This window comes from Onychomys torridus, chromosome 1 (genome assembly GCF_903995425.1).
Source record: "Onychomys torridus chromosome 1, mOncTor1.1, whole genome shotgun sequence".
NCBI lineage: Eukaryota > Metazoa > Chordata > Mammalia > Rodentia > Cricetidae > Onychomys > Onychomys torridus.
The window spans coordinates 46,322,943-46,339,479 of record NC_050443.1 but is presented as its reverse complement, the minus strand read 5'-3'; the positions used below and the strand labels follow the sequence as shown (position 1 = coordinate 46,339,479).

The following is a 16,537-nucleotide window of genomic DNA, read 5'->3' as shown; positions in this document are numbered from 1 at the left end:
GAGGTCATAGCAGACACCATGGCAGTGACCTGAATTTTCCAGCGTTGTCTCCTTACACAGCTTACCAGATGTGAGAAGGTACCTCCCTCTCTGTCCCGACTATGCAACAACGAAGCACCCACGCTAACATCCTAATGTGTGCAGTGTGGGGAATACAGGAATGAGCCACACATTGTGTTATTGGCAAGCCTTAAAGTCACCCCTTCCTTGTGCCTTCAGCCAGAAGTCACTGCTTGTTCTGCTAAATTCTGAGGCCCTCCTCTGGCTCTGGGGTGGCCCGTGGAGCCTTACATGTGCTATTGCTCAAAACTGAAACCTTTCTGATTAGCCTGCTCATCAGAGGCAGGGGTGGCTTGTCAGGGTCTCTGAACATCTGTGTGGCGTCTCACAAGCAAGGGAACTGCCTCAGTCAATCATGGGACAAAGACTAAATCACAAACAGCAGACACAGAACGTCCTGATTGGGCAGCTGAAGGGGACTTATCCTAGATGGACATCAGAAGTGTTTGGTACTCATGCCAGCCGAAGAGTGTCACCTTGCTTTCACTGGAGTCCTTCTGTCCCAGGGTTGGCCCCTGGTCATCATTTGACTCACCATGCACCCTGGAGGGCTACAGCACCCAGGTCAGAGGCTCATCCTTGAGCAGGTGAGTGAGGCCAGGCCAGTGGGGTATCAGGGAGGCTCGGCTCCCATTGCAATCAATGGGTTCCTTCTCTGGAGAGATGAGGAGAGACTAGAGGCTGACTTCAGCTGTATGGAGGGCTGTTAGGTATCAGGGATGACTGAGTGTGTGACTCAGAGAAGGGCATGTCCTACCCAGAAGAAGTGCTTGTGGGCCTCAGCCAGGCCGGACACTTGCCAGCCCTTGCCTTCTCTGGCAAAGATCCATGCTGAGGAGTGGCTGGGAAAATCTGTGCAGATCGAGCTCAACCCAGAAGCCTCCACAGGGACATTCAAGCTCTCTGTGACAACTGATGCGTTCTAGTAGGTCACAAGAGGTCAGTGTCAGAAGACCTCATGAGTTTTTATTCGGCTCCCATGCAATCTACATACAAAGGCCCAGATGCTAAACATGCTTAAGCTTTGAGACCTACTCATTTCAGGACATAACTGGGGGCCATTCGTGGGACTGTTTTGCACCCCAGTGACCACATACATGTTCTCTGTGACTTGCAGGACATCTGGGCACGTGGTGACTGTAGACAGCTCTAACGGTACTGATTAATTTCCCAGCGTCCATGGTGTACCTATCATGAACCAGCACGAGGGACAGGGACACAGCAGGGGTCAGAATGCAGGAGCACTGACAAGAGAGCGAGAGATGGTTGGTCTCAGGCAGTTGATGAGCAGCATCTGGCTGGGCAGGAACACAGGTGTGCAGGGCCTGTCACTGTGACCTATGTACCATCAAAACACCGAAGCCCACTCAGCACACCAGCACAGACAGTTCCAAAGCACGTTCATGGTCATCATGAAATAGAAGAGCACCCACTACCCACTACCCATAAACCATAAACCCTAGAGAGCTGACGACCTTCACAGGGAATGCATAACCTCCAGCCTGCCCTGCCCTCCAGGTCTACATCTCTGCCTGGGCTTATCATAGGTGTCTGCAACTTGACCCTCCCTCCAAAGGAGTTCCTGATCTCTGCAGCACCTGTTCTTCTATGAAGTTCCAGCTTTAGGAAAGGACAACTCCACTCTTCTGTGCAGGACCAAGACTGGAACCACTGGTCCACTTTTCCCCCTCATAGCCCGCTGAGCATCAAACCTGTTGTTTCGCTGGCCTCCACCGCTGCAGCTGGGTTGGAGTTACTGAAATGACCTCCTCACTGGTCCTGTCTTCGTCTCTCTCCCATCCCCATTTCAGTCTACTCGAGTTGAGCTGACTGCCAACCTAGTGACAGAGAAGTTCAGACCTGCGGCTTCCCGCGAAGGCCTGTAATGACCTACAGTACAGACTGGCTCCACGTCCCCTTGGCAAGTGACAATGTCATGTTCTGTAGCTTTGCCGCCTCTCTGTTGTGTGTGCACGCTCTGACAAATGCTTCAAGACCTTTGCCCCTGACAATACCTTTGCCTGTCATGTTCTTTCCCTGGACTGTTAGTGCAGCTCACTCCCTTCTCTTCTTCAATTTAGTCTAACATCTCTTTCATGAGGCTTTCCCTAGCTACCCTGCCCTGCCCCGAACCTCTCATGCATTGCTGGTGGTGTGTGACACGGTACACAAGTCAAGTAGTGAACAGTCCTGCTATTCCTTGACATGTTAAATTCAGAGTTACATATGACTCATCAGTTCATCTCCCAGGTTTGTGACAATGAGCAATGAAAACATCCATCCACACACAAAGCCTGCCCCTGAGCGCTCGTGCAAGCACTATTCATAATGCCTAAAGCCACCTCCTCCATCTGTTTGTCTCCTCTCTGCTTCCTACTATCAAACGGACAGCAGCCTCCTGCTTGGGGATCTTGCTCCATGGCTTGGTGCCCCCAGGAAATGAGCTCAGGCCTGTTCTGACCACCACTCCCTCCTAGTCCACGTGCAGGGAGTGTGTGGTGAACAGAGGCTGTGCTCTTGGAGGGGGTCTGGGTTCTTTAAAGAAACTGATGACTTCCACTCAGTAATGCTGAGACTGTTGCATACTTATCCAACCACACTAGCGTTCTGATCAATGTTCCATCACTCTGGCTTTCTTCTAGCAACTTGAAAGGGCAGCATCAGCTTTTGCAATTTGGGAAATCTGTATATTATATGAAGATATTTGATTTTGTATGCATCCGTCAGGGCTAAAAAAATCAAATGTGATCTATTGGCTGGTGTGTGTAAGAAGCTGAGCAATTTTTTATTCCTCCTTATTTTTGTTCTCAACCTGTTTTTATAGAAAGAACACTGATGGGACCACGATGAGACCTCTGTAGAAGGCCGTGACTGAGCTACAGCTAGAGGGGGCTCTGAGTAGAGTGGGCATCTTCAGAACAAGTCACAGCAGATGTAAAAGCCCTGTGGTGGGCTGGACCAATCATGTTCAGGGGGCAGGAAAGAGGTCAGAGGAAACAAGAAGGGCTGGCAAGGACTGCCAGGTTTTCCCGGCTACCTAAGAGATTGGGGTTTGCTCTGAGAGCAGGCCAAGAAGGGGTCAGCAGGAGTGTGGTCATCTTCTTGTGTAAGTGGCTACACGTGGGGCAGGGAGCGGTAAGTGTGCAGAAACTGGGTGGGAAGAAGACAGGCTCTTGTAGAGCAGTGAGTGGTTCTCAGCGCTGCGACACTTTAACACGGTCCCCTATGTCGGGTGACCCCCAACTAGAAAATTATTTTGTTGCTGCTTCATAGCTCTAACTTTGCTACTGTTATGAATTGTAACGTGACTGTGTTTTCCAAGGGTCTTAGGTGACCCCTCTGAAAGGGTCATTCGACCCCCAAGTGGGGTTGAGACTCACAGGTTGAGAACCATTGTTGGAGAGGCAGATGAGGAAGGAGGATAGAGAAAAAGCAAAGGTTAACTCGGGTTTGGGCGGAATAAGCACGCTGATAGAGAAGCTGCTTATGCTATGGGGGTTACAAGGAACAGCTGCTTAGGAGTCCTGTCTGAGATGCTTGGAGCACAGAGCCTGGTAGAGCCCAGGTGCAGAGCAGAGCTCAGGAGGCTACTGCAGGGCCTGGGATGAGGAGGGGCAGGGGGAGTCAGGCTTGGGTACCACCATCTGGTATTGAGGTGAGAGGCACTGGATAGGGTTCCTGGGCAGAACTGGCCATCAGGAACATGGTAGCATACTGGGGGATGTGAAGGAGAGGGAGCATCAAGAGAGACTCCTAGGAGTTGGTCTGAAGCATGAGGCTTCTCTGCTGACACGCAGGATGAGCACTTCCAGAAGACAGGAGCCCAGCCCCGCTCTCAGCATCCTGCTTATACTGACAGACTTCATCCTATAGCTTGACCTGGCGGACATCATCATCCCATTTTGTCTTTCTTTTCTCTATGTGTGTGGTATGATTACATGTTCACGTGGGTGCATGTGGGTGTGTTCAAAAGCCAGGGGTTGATGGTGGGTGTCTTTCCTGATCACTCTCTATTTTTTGAGATAGGGCCACTTGCTGAACCTAGAGCTCACCAATTCAGCAAGGATGGCTGGCCAGCAGGGATCTTCCTGTCCCAGTGCCCCCGTCACTGGGATCACAGACATGTGTCACCATGCTTGGCTTCGATGTGGGTGCTGGGCTTCCTTATGTTTGCCCGGCTGACACTTCGCTAACTGAGCCATCTCCCCAGTCCCTGTGATCCCATTTTCTAAACGAGGAGACTGAAGTCCAGGAAGGCTGGTGCTTTACCCAAGGTGATAGGCATCAGCAGGAGTTTGGCTTCTAAGACCAGAGTTTTAACCACTGTACCATGGGACCACAAACCTAGACATATCTGGGAAGAAAAACCTCAGTGAAGAAAATGCCTGCATCAGATCACCTGTCGGTACATCTTTAGGGCATTTTCTTGATAGATGATTGATGTGGGAGGGACCAGCTCACTGTGGGTGGGGCCACCCCTGGGCAGGTGGTCCTGGGTTGTATAAGAGAGCAGGCTGAGCAAGCCAGAAGGAGCAAGCCAGTCAGCAGCATTTCCCCATGGCCTCTGCTTCGGTTCCTGCTTTCAGTCCCTAGCCTGACTTCCCTCAGTGATGAAGTATGATCTGGAAGTCTAAGATGAAATAAACCCGTTCTTCCTCATGCTTTGATTTTTTTTTTTTTTTTTTTTTTTTAATCACAGCAATAGAAACCTAACTAAGACAGGGGCCATCCTGTTAAAGAGGCTCAGAGCCATTTTGAAAAGCCATCGAGGACAGAGCCAGGAACATGAGCTTAGGAAGCAGTACACAGACAGGGTCAGCCTTAGGCCTGACCTAGACAGGGCCGGGATCTCTGTATTCTGCTCATGACACAGAACAATGACTGTGGCCCAGAGAGGTGAAGAGACATGCTGTCAGCCTCCATGTGCTTCTGCCCACAGAGCCAGCCTCCCAAGCCAGCAGGCCAGTGGGTAAGCAGCCTGGTGGGCTGGTACAGGGACAGGAACTCTGAGGTACCCAGAGTGGTGTGTGCTTGACCAGGTGGCTGGCACAGAAGAGCAACCTCAGATTTTAATGCTAGGCCCATAAGCTTTGGGGATTATAAAAGAAACAATTTAAGAGCCTCTGCTATGAAAATGGGAAAAGTCATTAAGATTTTATGCCTTCATATTTTTAGAATTTATCAATATTTTCTTATAATAGTTACCTTAAAGTCAGAAAGTGAATTTGAGAATATTCTTACAGATGACTTGTTTATTTAAAGTAAACCTTTTGGATAAAGCAAACCACTGCCTCCACTCCCATAAAATAATACAATGCCCTTGAAGCTCTACTTTATAAAATCGAAGTGAATTGAGGCAAGAGGATATTAGACATTCCTAGGGGGAATGTCTGGCTGAGGAAGGTGTGTGTCTTCACAGAAAAGAGATAGAAACAGCAGCAATGAAAGAAAACAATGAATGTTCCCCACAGCACTGAGACCCCAGTCTCGTCCATGCATCTAACTATGAATCCACAGAGAACTGCCGGGTAAAGTTTACTCTGCGCGTGACTGCAGGATGGGATGGTTACCCCAGCTTTTTTACTTGGTCCAACTCCATCACCCGCATCAGTGCCTGGCCCTGAGTAGTTACTCAATAGATATTTGTTAAATAGATTATTAATTAGGAGGAATTACAGAAAGGTGTAAAAATTATCAGAGATACAAACCATCCAAAACAAAAACTATGAAAAAAGATTCTAGGGGCTGGAAAGATGGCTCAGTATTGAAAAGCATTTGCTGCTTTTTCAAGGAGCTGGAGCTCAGCTCCTAGCACCCATGTCAGGTGACTGCAACTCCAGCTCCAGAGGAGCCAACACACTCTTCTGGCCTCTCAAGGCACCGGAACACACATGGCAGACACTCACAGGGACAGATACACATATGTATACATAAGCATAAATCTTAACAAGAAAAGAAAACTAGGTCTGGAGAGAGCATTCAGTGGTTAAGCTCATTGGCTGCTCTTCTAGAGGACCTGGATTCAATCCCTATCATCCACACAATGGCTCACAACCACCTGCAACTCCCGTTCCAGGGGATCTGATGTCTTCTTCTGGCCTCCACAGGCTCCAGGCATGCAAGTGTGGCGTAAGCATTCATGCAGGTAAAACACCCATACACACAAAATAAATTTTTAAATTAAAAAAAAAGAAAAAATATTTCACTTAAAACAGCACCCAAAAGAACAAAATATCGAGCAACTGTTTGGGCAAGACAGTGCAAGGCCTGCAAACTCAAAGCAAAACACTGCTGACAGGGGAGATAAAACACATAAAAGGGAAAGCACGCATGTCGAGACAGGGGTTCTCTGTGTATCCCTGCCTGTCCTGGAACTCCCTCTGCAGACCAGGCTCGCCAGACTCAGAATCCACCTGCCTCTGCCCCCCAAGTGCTGGGACTAAAGGTGTGTGCCATCACCGCTCGGCCAGAGTTACTATTAAGATGGATACATGCCCCCAAATGATTTAACTGCTATGAAAGTTAAAAAAAAAAAGAAAGAAAGAAAGAAAGAAAGGAAGGAAAGAAGGAAGGAAGGAGGGAAGGAAGGAAGGAAGGAAGGAAGGAAGGAAGGAAGGAAGGAAGAAATCCACAGGGTCATCCTAAAAGCCATATAAATTTACAAGTGATCAAAACATCCAAAACAAATTTGAAAAATACCAGAGTTGGAAGATCTTGAATTTATAAAGCAGTGCAATGCAACAGAACTGAGAGTCTAGAATAAATCCTTGTAGCCATCACCAGTGGGTTTTGACAGTAGTGCCTGGATCATAGGATGGAGAAAGAAGACTCCTTTTAATAAATGGTACTTAGAAAATGGATACCCTTGGGCAAAAGGATGATCTGGCTTCTCGCCTCAAAACACATGCATTGGTATCTTACACATTTTTGTTTTGTTTTGTTTTGTTTTTGAGACAAGGTTTTTCTGTGTAGTTTTGGTGCCTGTCCTGGATATCGTTCTGTAGACCAGGCTGGCCTAGAACTCACAGAGATCCGCCTGGCTCTGCCTCCCGAGTGCTGGGATTAAAGGTGAGCACCACTGCTGCCCATCTTATTTTACTATTTTTTATTGCTGTTTTCAGACACCATGCACGACCAAGCCAACTTATAAAAGAAAATGTTTAATTGGGGAGCCTATGGTTTTAGAAGGTTAGAGGATCACAATGGGGAGCAGGCAGCAGGGGGGCAGACATGGCACTGGAATAGTAGCTGAGTGCTCACATCTTGGTCCACAAGCATGAGATAGAGTGAAAGTTAACTGGGAATGGCATGGGCTTTTGAACCTCAAAGGCCACCCCCAGTGACACACCTCCTCCAATGAGGGCACACCTCCTGATCCTTCCCAAATAATTCCACCAACTGGTGCCCAAGTATTCAAACATATGAGTGTATAGGGAACATTTTCATCCAAACTATCACAATTAGCTAAAATGGATCCAATACCTACATTAAAGAGCCCAAACTACAAAATCCTTATAGGGAATGTAAGAATAAGTCTCTGTGACATTGGATTAGTATGTTGGTTTCAACTTGACACAAAGTAGAGCTACCCAGGAAGAGGGAACTTCAGCTGAATAATAGCCTCTCATCAGACTGGCCTGTGGGCATGATGTGGAGAACTTTCTTGATTGTTAGTTGATAGGCAGGTCCAGCCCTCTATTGGCTGTCCCATCCTTAGGCAAGTGGGCCTGAGCTATATGAGAAAGGCAGGTGAGGAGGCCAGAGGGAACAAGCCAGTAAGCAGCACTCCTCCATGGCCTTCTGCTTTAGTTTCTGTGGCTAGGTTCCTGCCTTGAGTTCCTGCCCTGGCTTCCCTGGATGATGGACTCGGACCAAATAAACCCTTTCCTCCTCCGCCGAGCTGCTTTTGATCATGTGTGGTGTTTATCACAGCAACAACAAGCAAACTATGACAATTAGCCAATTAATACAGATGATACCAGAGAACAAACAAGAGAAACAAGCTAATTGGGCCTCATGACCAAGTTCTGCCCGTGAAAGGATCCCATCACTCAAGTGAACACAACCCACGGGATGAGAAAAGTATTTTTAAATCATCTAGGTGATAAAAGTTCCTACCACACAACAACACAAAAGCAAGGAACCCAGTTTTAAAAATAGTTAAAGGACCTGAACAAACATCTCCCCAAGGAATATACACAAATGAACAACAAGAACATGAAAAGATATTTGACTTCCTTAGTCATCAGGGAATTGCAAATCAAAACCGCAGATACTACTTCACACCCACAAGGAGGGCTATTAGCACATAGCAAGTGCTAGGGAGGATGTGGGAAGGTCCCGCCTCCCTGATACTGGCAAATGGAAACTGGTGCAGAGTGAGACTCAGCAGTTCCACCCCTAGGTTTAAAACTGGGAGAAATGAAAACCCATGCCCACACACACAAATGTTCCTGCAAGCCCAATTCAGAATGGCTAGATGGTGGACATAATTCATGTTTCCATCAGCCAATGACTGGCCAACAGTGAACGGTATGCTCGCTGTCCAAAGGAATATTATTTGGTCAAGAAAGCAATGAAGTCTGACATACGCTCTGCCATGGCCTTGAAAATAGTGCTGAGTGAAAGAACCCACATATTGAATGCCTTCATTTACAGGAAATGTCCAAATAGAAAAATTCAGAGACAAGAAGTCACTGGAGGGAGGCAGGGGGTAGAGCAGAGGAAGGGACAGGAGCAACGGCTGTAGGTACAACATCTGCCTCTGAGGGGGTGAGGTGTGCAACGAAGATCATGAATATACAGAAGTTACTGACCTGAAAATGATTATGATGGTGAATTCTATCCCCATAAGACAAAGACTTACCAGCAACCCTGACGTTAAATAAAGGGTCGACATGGAAAAGAGGTTATGACAGGCTGAGATCACTGACCTTGTTTCTCTGGGTTTCGGACCTGGGACGGTATATCCTGAATTTCCAAAGTCCATTCCCCTTCAGCTTTTTCTCCCCAGCAGTGGACAGTCATGAATTCCCAGTTGGTGAAGCCCTCATTGGAAAAATCCAGCAATCTGCAGTAGGAAATGCTACATTAGAAAGTGGAGACCCTGTCTGGGGAGCCAGGCAGAGGGGGCAGCCCAGCTCTGACTCTGACCCACCCACTTGGGGGCAAGGGAAGGTTCTCTCCTTCTACCAGGGGGGCTCTGGGGAATCGAGTTCAAGTGGGTTGTAGGCAACGGCCCGTAGCCACTGGCCCATCTGGCTGGCTCTGTTTTCCAAGTCTTACAGCTGAGGCCCAGCTCAATCATCTCACAGGGCCTCCCTAACATTTGGTGAAGCAGGACTGTCTCCAGTGCCCAACAACAGACTGGAACTGGTCCGTGTGTCCCCCTGGCAGAGGCCTGGAGAGGAGCAAGAGAAGGCTTTCTGCATACACTCAGGTGGAGTTGACCCCACTCTTTGGAGGTTTGATGAGCCTCCCCTTTCCTTCCAGACTTGAAGGTCTTCCCTCAGCTCTCTCCACTAACTCCCGGACCTTCAGCCTCCATTTTTCATACTTAGTTCAAATAGAAACAGAAAAAAACTGTTAACACTAATTTCCTCTTCTTGCAATGTTGTGGGCTTGAACCAAGACCCTAAGCATGCTAGGCAAGCAGTCTACCACTGAGCCACATCCCCAGCCCTCTTAAATTAGGCATGTCTATTTGGGGATAAGAATTTGCATGTACGACTGGACTCTTCTACTGTTCATCAGAAGTTCAAATGTGGACGTTCTATTCCATTCTGTCTAGGGGGATGCTCCTTGAACACCAGAAACAGCTTGATGCCATTCAAGGGACCGTCCTTTGCAGGGGAAATAGTGCTAAGAGACTGCCAAGGTCACGGTGACTTTCATACAAAGCCTTGTGGAACCTGACACACTGGGACCAAGACAAGGACAAACTGTCTTGATGCTGAGGCCCTTAGGAATGCCAACTTTCAATGTAAAGAAACCGGCAAGCTGAACAGGCTGCAGAGCCCGGTAAGACGTGAAGTAAGGCGGAGGGTAACGGATCCCCAAACTACAACCTTGAGATCGTGTACAGACTCTTGGCAAAACACCAAATTCCCAAGACTGCCAGGTGGCCTCAGGGTGGTGCTTTCAAGGGCTTGCAGGCATGCCTAACAACTGGGGAGTTCCAAACAAACCCACAGGACCTGCTCCTGGCTGCAGGGAGCTCACACACCTGGACTGATACACAAAGATGAGTGACAGGAGGTCAGAGGGGAAGGAAAACACAGCTGGCAGTGGGCCTGTTGGGTGTTGGAAGGTTATTAGAGGTCAGAGGGCAGGACTGATTTCAGCAGGACATGAACAGGAGCCAAGCATTTGTATCCCTGTTATCAGATTTGATTCTTGTAACCTTCTTAATGTTTATGGGTGAGTGGAATGGTACATCCAGATAAAGCATAAAGAGAGATCAAGCGCCTGGCTCCCAGGAGGAGCCTGAGTGGGCTGTGCAGAGGCTGGGGCATAAGTTTACCTCTCCAGGCTCCAAAGCACAAGCCCTGTATCCATTGTATCTCCCCTGCCCCCAGCCCCAGCCACTAAGCCTCCCTGTGACCTTGAATCTCTCAGGCAAGGTTTGCCTTGTGGAGGTCACAGACTCTGATGCTTCCAGATGTAAACACAGCTGGGAGTAGATGGAAGCCAGGCTTCTAGCAGAGAGCAGGCAGCATGGGGTACCCTGAGGCAGACTAGCCCTCCACTAGGCTCTAGCCAGGCTGTGCCAGAAGAGTGGGTTCAGAGCGGACAAGATTCCAAGTTTATAGCAAATGCTAGAAATGTAGATCTTTAGACAAAAATTTTAAAATTGGACGCCAAGTGCCTTCAAGCTTCAGCTTGCTGGCGGGCACCTTCAAACTATGTGTGCCCCTGATGGTCTCCCCCGTGCAGAGGTTGAGCAAGGCTGAGTGTGGCTGAGCATGGCTGAGGCGGCCTTCAGGAGAGGAGACGCCTCCACTTCTGCTAAGAAAGTGGGAGCTGGTAGGGAATCCCGGAACCTGTCCACCTCAGTTGCTCTAGGGTTGACTCGAATGCACCAAGGACAGAGCTGATACCAGGCCCGTGGTCTGCCGCTTGCTGCCATCTGTGGGCTGCTGATACTGGAGGCCATGTGGAGGGGTGGAGGGACAGTGGTCCTGGCAACCTTTTATTGCTCTCTGACAGCTGTCTTAAGCAAGAGAAGTGCTCAGAGGGTTAAGAAAAATGGTGGATCCTGCCTGTCTCGTGCGAGAGCATTTCCCATACACCTTGCTTCCCAATCTCCCAGCACCCCCCTCCACTACCTCTTATCCCAGATAAGGGCCACAACAGACAGGGCACACCTAGTCACGGGTGCTTCCTCAAGGGCTGAGGAACAGATTCCAGAAACAGGGGTTTGTCTGTGAAAAACCAACCACGCCCCGTCTCCTTGGCTAGAAAGAGACTATATGTGCCCTAGCTCTCCCTGAGCTCCCCCAGGTTCCTACAAATGGCCTCTGCTCGATTACCTGAAAGCTATTAATGTCCATCCAAGGAGCTGCCTTCATGTCACAACTGTACATAAGACACTCAAGACATAACCGCACAGCACAGCCTTCCACAAACCCTGCAGGAAGCTGAGGAAGCTCCAGTGACCCCAAATCGGAGCTCAAACCTTTTGCCGGGGTTGGAGTGAGGGTGTGTGGGGGGTATGTATGTGGGAACAAGGGGAGAGCAGCTGTGGAGAAGAGCCTGGGAACCTTCCCTGCACCTCACCAGCCACTCCTGACCCTCAGGAGCAGCCTAGAACTGGGTGGGGATGCTCCCAGAGAAAAAACAAACCTTGGGGCACCTCAGCTTAAGCGCCAACCTTTAACCTGGTCATGACCTTTAATGCACCTCCAGGAGCAATGGGGACATAACATGAATTTTACCTCACCCCACCCTAGCTCCCACCCCCAGGAAACAACTATCATGTCTTCTTGAAGATTAAGGTTTCACAGGACTGTTTCAAAGGCCCTGGCCTGCTCTTCAGGGTTGTGGGTCCTGCCTGTGTAGACCCAGGGAGAACCCCCACGCCCCTGTGCCGGGTATCTTGCAGGGATCCAGGGCCTTCATGAGGAGCAAATCCTAGAGAGAGTGGCTTTACCTCTTTGCCAAAAGTTGAGACTTGGTTCCAGAGGGGGAAATCAGGTGGATCTGGAGGTCTCCCCGGCGTGGGTGGGAGATCGAGATGCGAACTACGGCATGCTCAAGGTAGACCACTCTCTGGTCTGAGTGGTCCGCGCAGGCATTGGTTAGGGCTGTGGTCCGCAGCACCTGCACTATGGGGATGCTCCTGGGGAGGAAAAACAAACACAGTGCTGGGTACCCAAGTCTTTGTTTCACACAGGGTGGGTCATGGACTCCAGCATCCCAGTCTGTTCCTCCCCTGCTGTGGCCTCTGGGTTCTGGGAGTTCCCAATGGGTCATAAAGGTCTCACTCTGGGTACTTCATTCTGACCACTGCTCAGAAAGCTTTACAGTTCTATAATTTGTTTATGGGTCTTCATGCACACTTGGGGCCAGTGTATCTGGAGACCTTCCCTCTGGTACCCAGGAGATAACCCTCTTTAAATAGTATGAGGCCAACTCGCTTTCTCAAGAGCTTGAAGACTGCCATGGCTTTATCCTTGGAGACAGCACTATGAATGCTGAGCAACCAGCACAAGGCACTGGTTGGAAAGCTCACAAGGATGAAACCATCCATTCAGGGAGAAGTAAGGACGGCGCTCAAGGTCACACAGCTACCGAAGCCGAGCTTCAGTCTCTATGGCATATCTCCTTGGGTGGACCCACATTCAAGAGACCGGATTTGCTGCAGCTGGTCAGTTCCCAGCCATCCTGCTGGAAGACTGCCAACCCACTGCCCCATGAAGGAAATGAATGATGGCACTTTCACAACCCAAATGGCCCTTCTGTCACGGGGGATGGAAGATGAGGACAAGTACATCTCCCATAACTCAAAAATCATCCCCACTGGTGTTTGGACATGCCAAACTGCCTGCCAAACACAAACCTTGTACCTACAGGCTGGTTTGAGGGCTCACATCTCTAAAAGCTTGTCCCCCCCCCCCAATTTGTAAACCAAATAAAGATGGCATTCTTCAGCAGAAACCTGATTACCACCCAACAGCACATCAGTAATTCCCTGTTACATGGCCTGAGCTGGGTTTATTATAGGAAGGCTTTTCCCTCTGTGCAGGGCTTCCCTCTGGAGAGGCCTGGAACAAATGTGTGCTTGGAGTCTCTTAAGAATGCTATCTCTGGGCTCTGCTGGGCCTGAGTCATAGGAAAACATTCAAAACAGCTAGGAAGAGTGACGTAATGCCCCCGAGACGCCGTAAGAATCTGAAAACCACACTTTGCATGTACCAGAAGTTGACTCAGAAGCTGGCTTCTTTCATCACTTTCTTCAACTTTTACCATCTGGGTTTGCTGGTCAGGGGCTCCACTACTGAGGCAGATCCAGAACAAAGCAGAAAGTTCCAGAGGGGCCCAGGCCTTGCAAGGCTCACATAGTGGGCCCACATACCCTACCAGGTACCTACAGTACCCAGCCTGTGCCCTCAAAATGCGAACTGAATGTGTTGGTTGACAAGGGGCTCCCTGGCAAAGGTGGGCAAACAGAGTCAGGGGTACCCCTCCAGGGCTTTGAAATGTGATGCCACAAGACCCAGGGGTGACCGGTGACACGCTTCACCTCCTAACACTTCCCCGAGTAGAACAGCAACATCGCCGCCAAGTTCTGACCAGTAACAAAGCACCGATCCCGCCCTCAGCCTGTTGCCTAACTGTTGGAGACAGAAATCACCGCACTCTAGAAATAGACTTGGAACCCTATTGAGGAAGCCTGGATCCCAAGGAAAAGGACACAAGATTTAAGTGAACAGGAGTATGGTGAAGAAAACCTAGCTAAACACTGGTCACCTGGCCATGCCTCACAGCTGCAGCGTGGGGCTCAATGCACCCAAATCTAGAGGCAACATTCATTTCACTCAGCTTCACTTGTCTTAGTGTGAGCGCTAAGGAAGAGGAATCTGGGCTGGTCTCCCCCACAGGGAGCTATTCTGCTACTGTGCCAGGATGGTGGGCCAGCGGGCAGTTCAGCCCCTGCAGGGATTAATGGCGTCTCCTGTCTCGGTTTTCATAGCCAAGATATTAAGCTCCTCTGGGGTTGGGGACCAGCCTGCCTGGGGCACAAAGCTAACTGTAACAATTAGTTTTTATGTGAAATCTCCTAACTGTGAAATCACTCAGCCACCAGGACTTCTCATTCCTGCAAGTTCTAGGGGAGGGCAGTAGCTGGGATGCTCCTCACTGCAAGGGCAAGATGTTGTCTGCCTTCCTGGGCTTTGCTGCTGCTGCTGCTGCTGCTGCTGCTGCACAAATAACCCAACACTCCAAATAAGGGGCTTTTGCAGATCTTAATGAAAAGCAAAAAGAAGGAATCTTTGAAATGATCAAAAGAGCCAAGTTGCAATTGTCCTGACTTTCAATAGAAACTCCAAGTCATGAAGCCAAGTGCCCAAAGCCATTACTTGTAAGATTCGCTTATGAAAAGCACAGAACTTTTAAAACATGGGGACTATTCTCTGTTCTGCAATCACTGAAAAGACAATACAGAAAATGTAAGTTAACTGTAAATTTAATTGTTTACCTTGGTTTAAAAATTCACAGGGTCTATATTTGTCACATGCATACTGTTCTTTAATCATGAAAGTTGGTTTAGAAAGATCTTAAAGTTCCTGACTGCGAAGGCTTTTCTGCAATTAAATTCTGAAGTTGCAGTCTTGTGTGGAGTCATCTTCCAAGAGTCCTAGAGGAACCCAGGACCAGCCTCTACTTGATTGAGGGACACTGGGGACTTGGATGAGATCCCTCATGACACAGAAATGCCACTTCCCATCAAGTCACACTTTAGGACTGACTGCTCATCTCCAGATCTTCTCCTTGCTTCCTTAAGTCTCTGGGCCTACTCCATTCCAAGGAGGCAGAGGGCTACCAGATGACAGCCATCATAATAAGCCACTACTTCCACACATGCCACTAATATGGTGGCTTCCTAGTTTTCCCCAAAGTATAAAGATGTAGGAAACTCCTAATTTTCTGACACTTAAGACAGAGTCATATTCAAAGACAAAGATAAGTATCCCCAAGTAACTGAGTAGAAGGAATATTCAGAGGAAGGCAGACCCCTGTTAGGCTCCCATTGGGGCCTTCAGACCCTCCACTTACCTTTCTGTTCTAACCCAAGCTACTACAAGCTGTTATTTTTAGTTTCAGCTAGAAGACTTTACTCCAGCTCCTGCACCCTTGCAATACAGGCCAGTCCTCACTGCAGCTCCTGCACCCTTGCATTGACAGACAGTCCTCACTGCAGCTCCTGCACCCTTGCATTGACAGGCCAGTCCTTACTCCAGCTCCTGTATCCTTGCATTGGCAGGCCAGTGATGTCTTTCCACTTGGCAGAGCTGGGGGCAAGAACGGGCTAGCTCCTGTTTCTCATCAGCCAATTCTGAAATCATTTTTGGATACCCACGGGAATCAAGAGACAACAGAGTCCTTCCCTCTGGTATATTTGGCATCTGGATGGGGAAAAGGAGGAGCTGATCCATGGGGTTCCATAGAGAAGAAGCTGGTCCAGGAATGTTTTCAATGACCTTCTAAAGAGTAGTGATTGGGTAGATGGGAACATTCACTGGAGTCCACATACTAAATACAAGTATGGGAAAACAACTCAGTGAGTCACCTCCTAGATTTATGTTCTAGAATTAATGCTGCCACAGGATTATCTCAAGTAAAGATCATTTTGCTAATGACATATGATATGCTACATGAGTGTGTGTGTATTTTGGGCTGGGGAAAAGTTGAGGCAGGGTCATACATAACTGAGGCTGGCCTTGAACCAACTAAGTACAGGATGATAACCTTGAATTCCTGATTTTTCCTGCCTCCACATACTGAATGCTGGGATTATATACCCAGTTAGATGAAATTACTTTTGATTACTAAAGCATAGCATGATGTTTAGGCTAAAAATAAAATATAGCAACGAAAAATGAACCTAATCTACACTAATTTAGACTAATGTATCCATAGTTAATTGTTCTATAAAGTACACAATGCCTATTTGTAGCACACCTTTTTCTCCTATGTCCTGTGCTAACAACAGTCTGAGAGTCAGTCTGATAGGAAGTTAAAACAGACATTAAAATCCACAGTCAGTTCTTATTGTTCAGATTATGAGTTGGCCTTTTTGCCTGCTCACCAGAAGTTATTTGTATACTCAAGTTCAGGACTCATGGCACCTTTGTGGTCATTTGTGGACATGCACAGAGCAGCAAAGTCTGAGTCACCCAACGCACACCCCAGCTGAAGTCAGGCAAGGTCAAGTGGCTTCTTGTTTCAGCTCTCACACTATAAGTGGGCTCCC

At 48.5% G+C, this 16,537-nt stretch overlaps 1 protein-coding gene across 2 annotated transcripts in view; it reads right to left on the bottom strand.

Annotated features, from left to right (window-relative positions):
- Pcsk6 (proprotein convertase subtilisin/kexin type 6) overlaps positions 1-16,537 on the bottom strand; it is a 179,314-nt gene that overhangs the window by 48,081 nt on the left and 114,696 nt on the right. For both annotated transcript variants that reach the window (XM_036191078.1, XM_036191087.1), the window contains exons 12-13: positions 12,212-12,400; positions 8,994-9,130 (exon numbers count right to left, since the gene is read on the bottom strand). In XM_036191078.1, the coding sequence (XP_036046971.1) occupies positions 8,994-9,130; positions 12,212-12,400 (326 nt within the window). The remainder of the gene's footprint in view (positions 1-8,993; positions 9,131-12,211; positions 12,401-16,537) is intronic.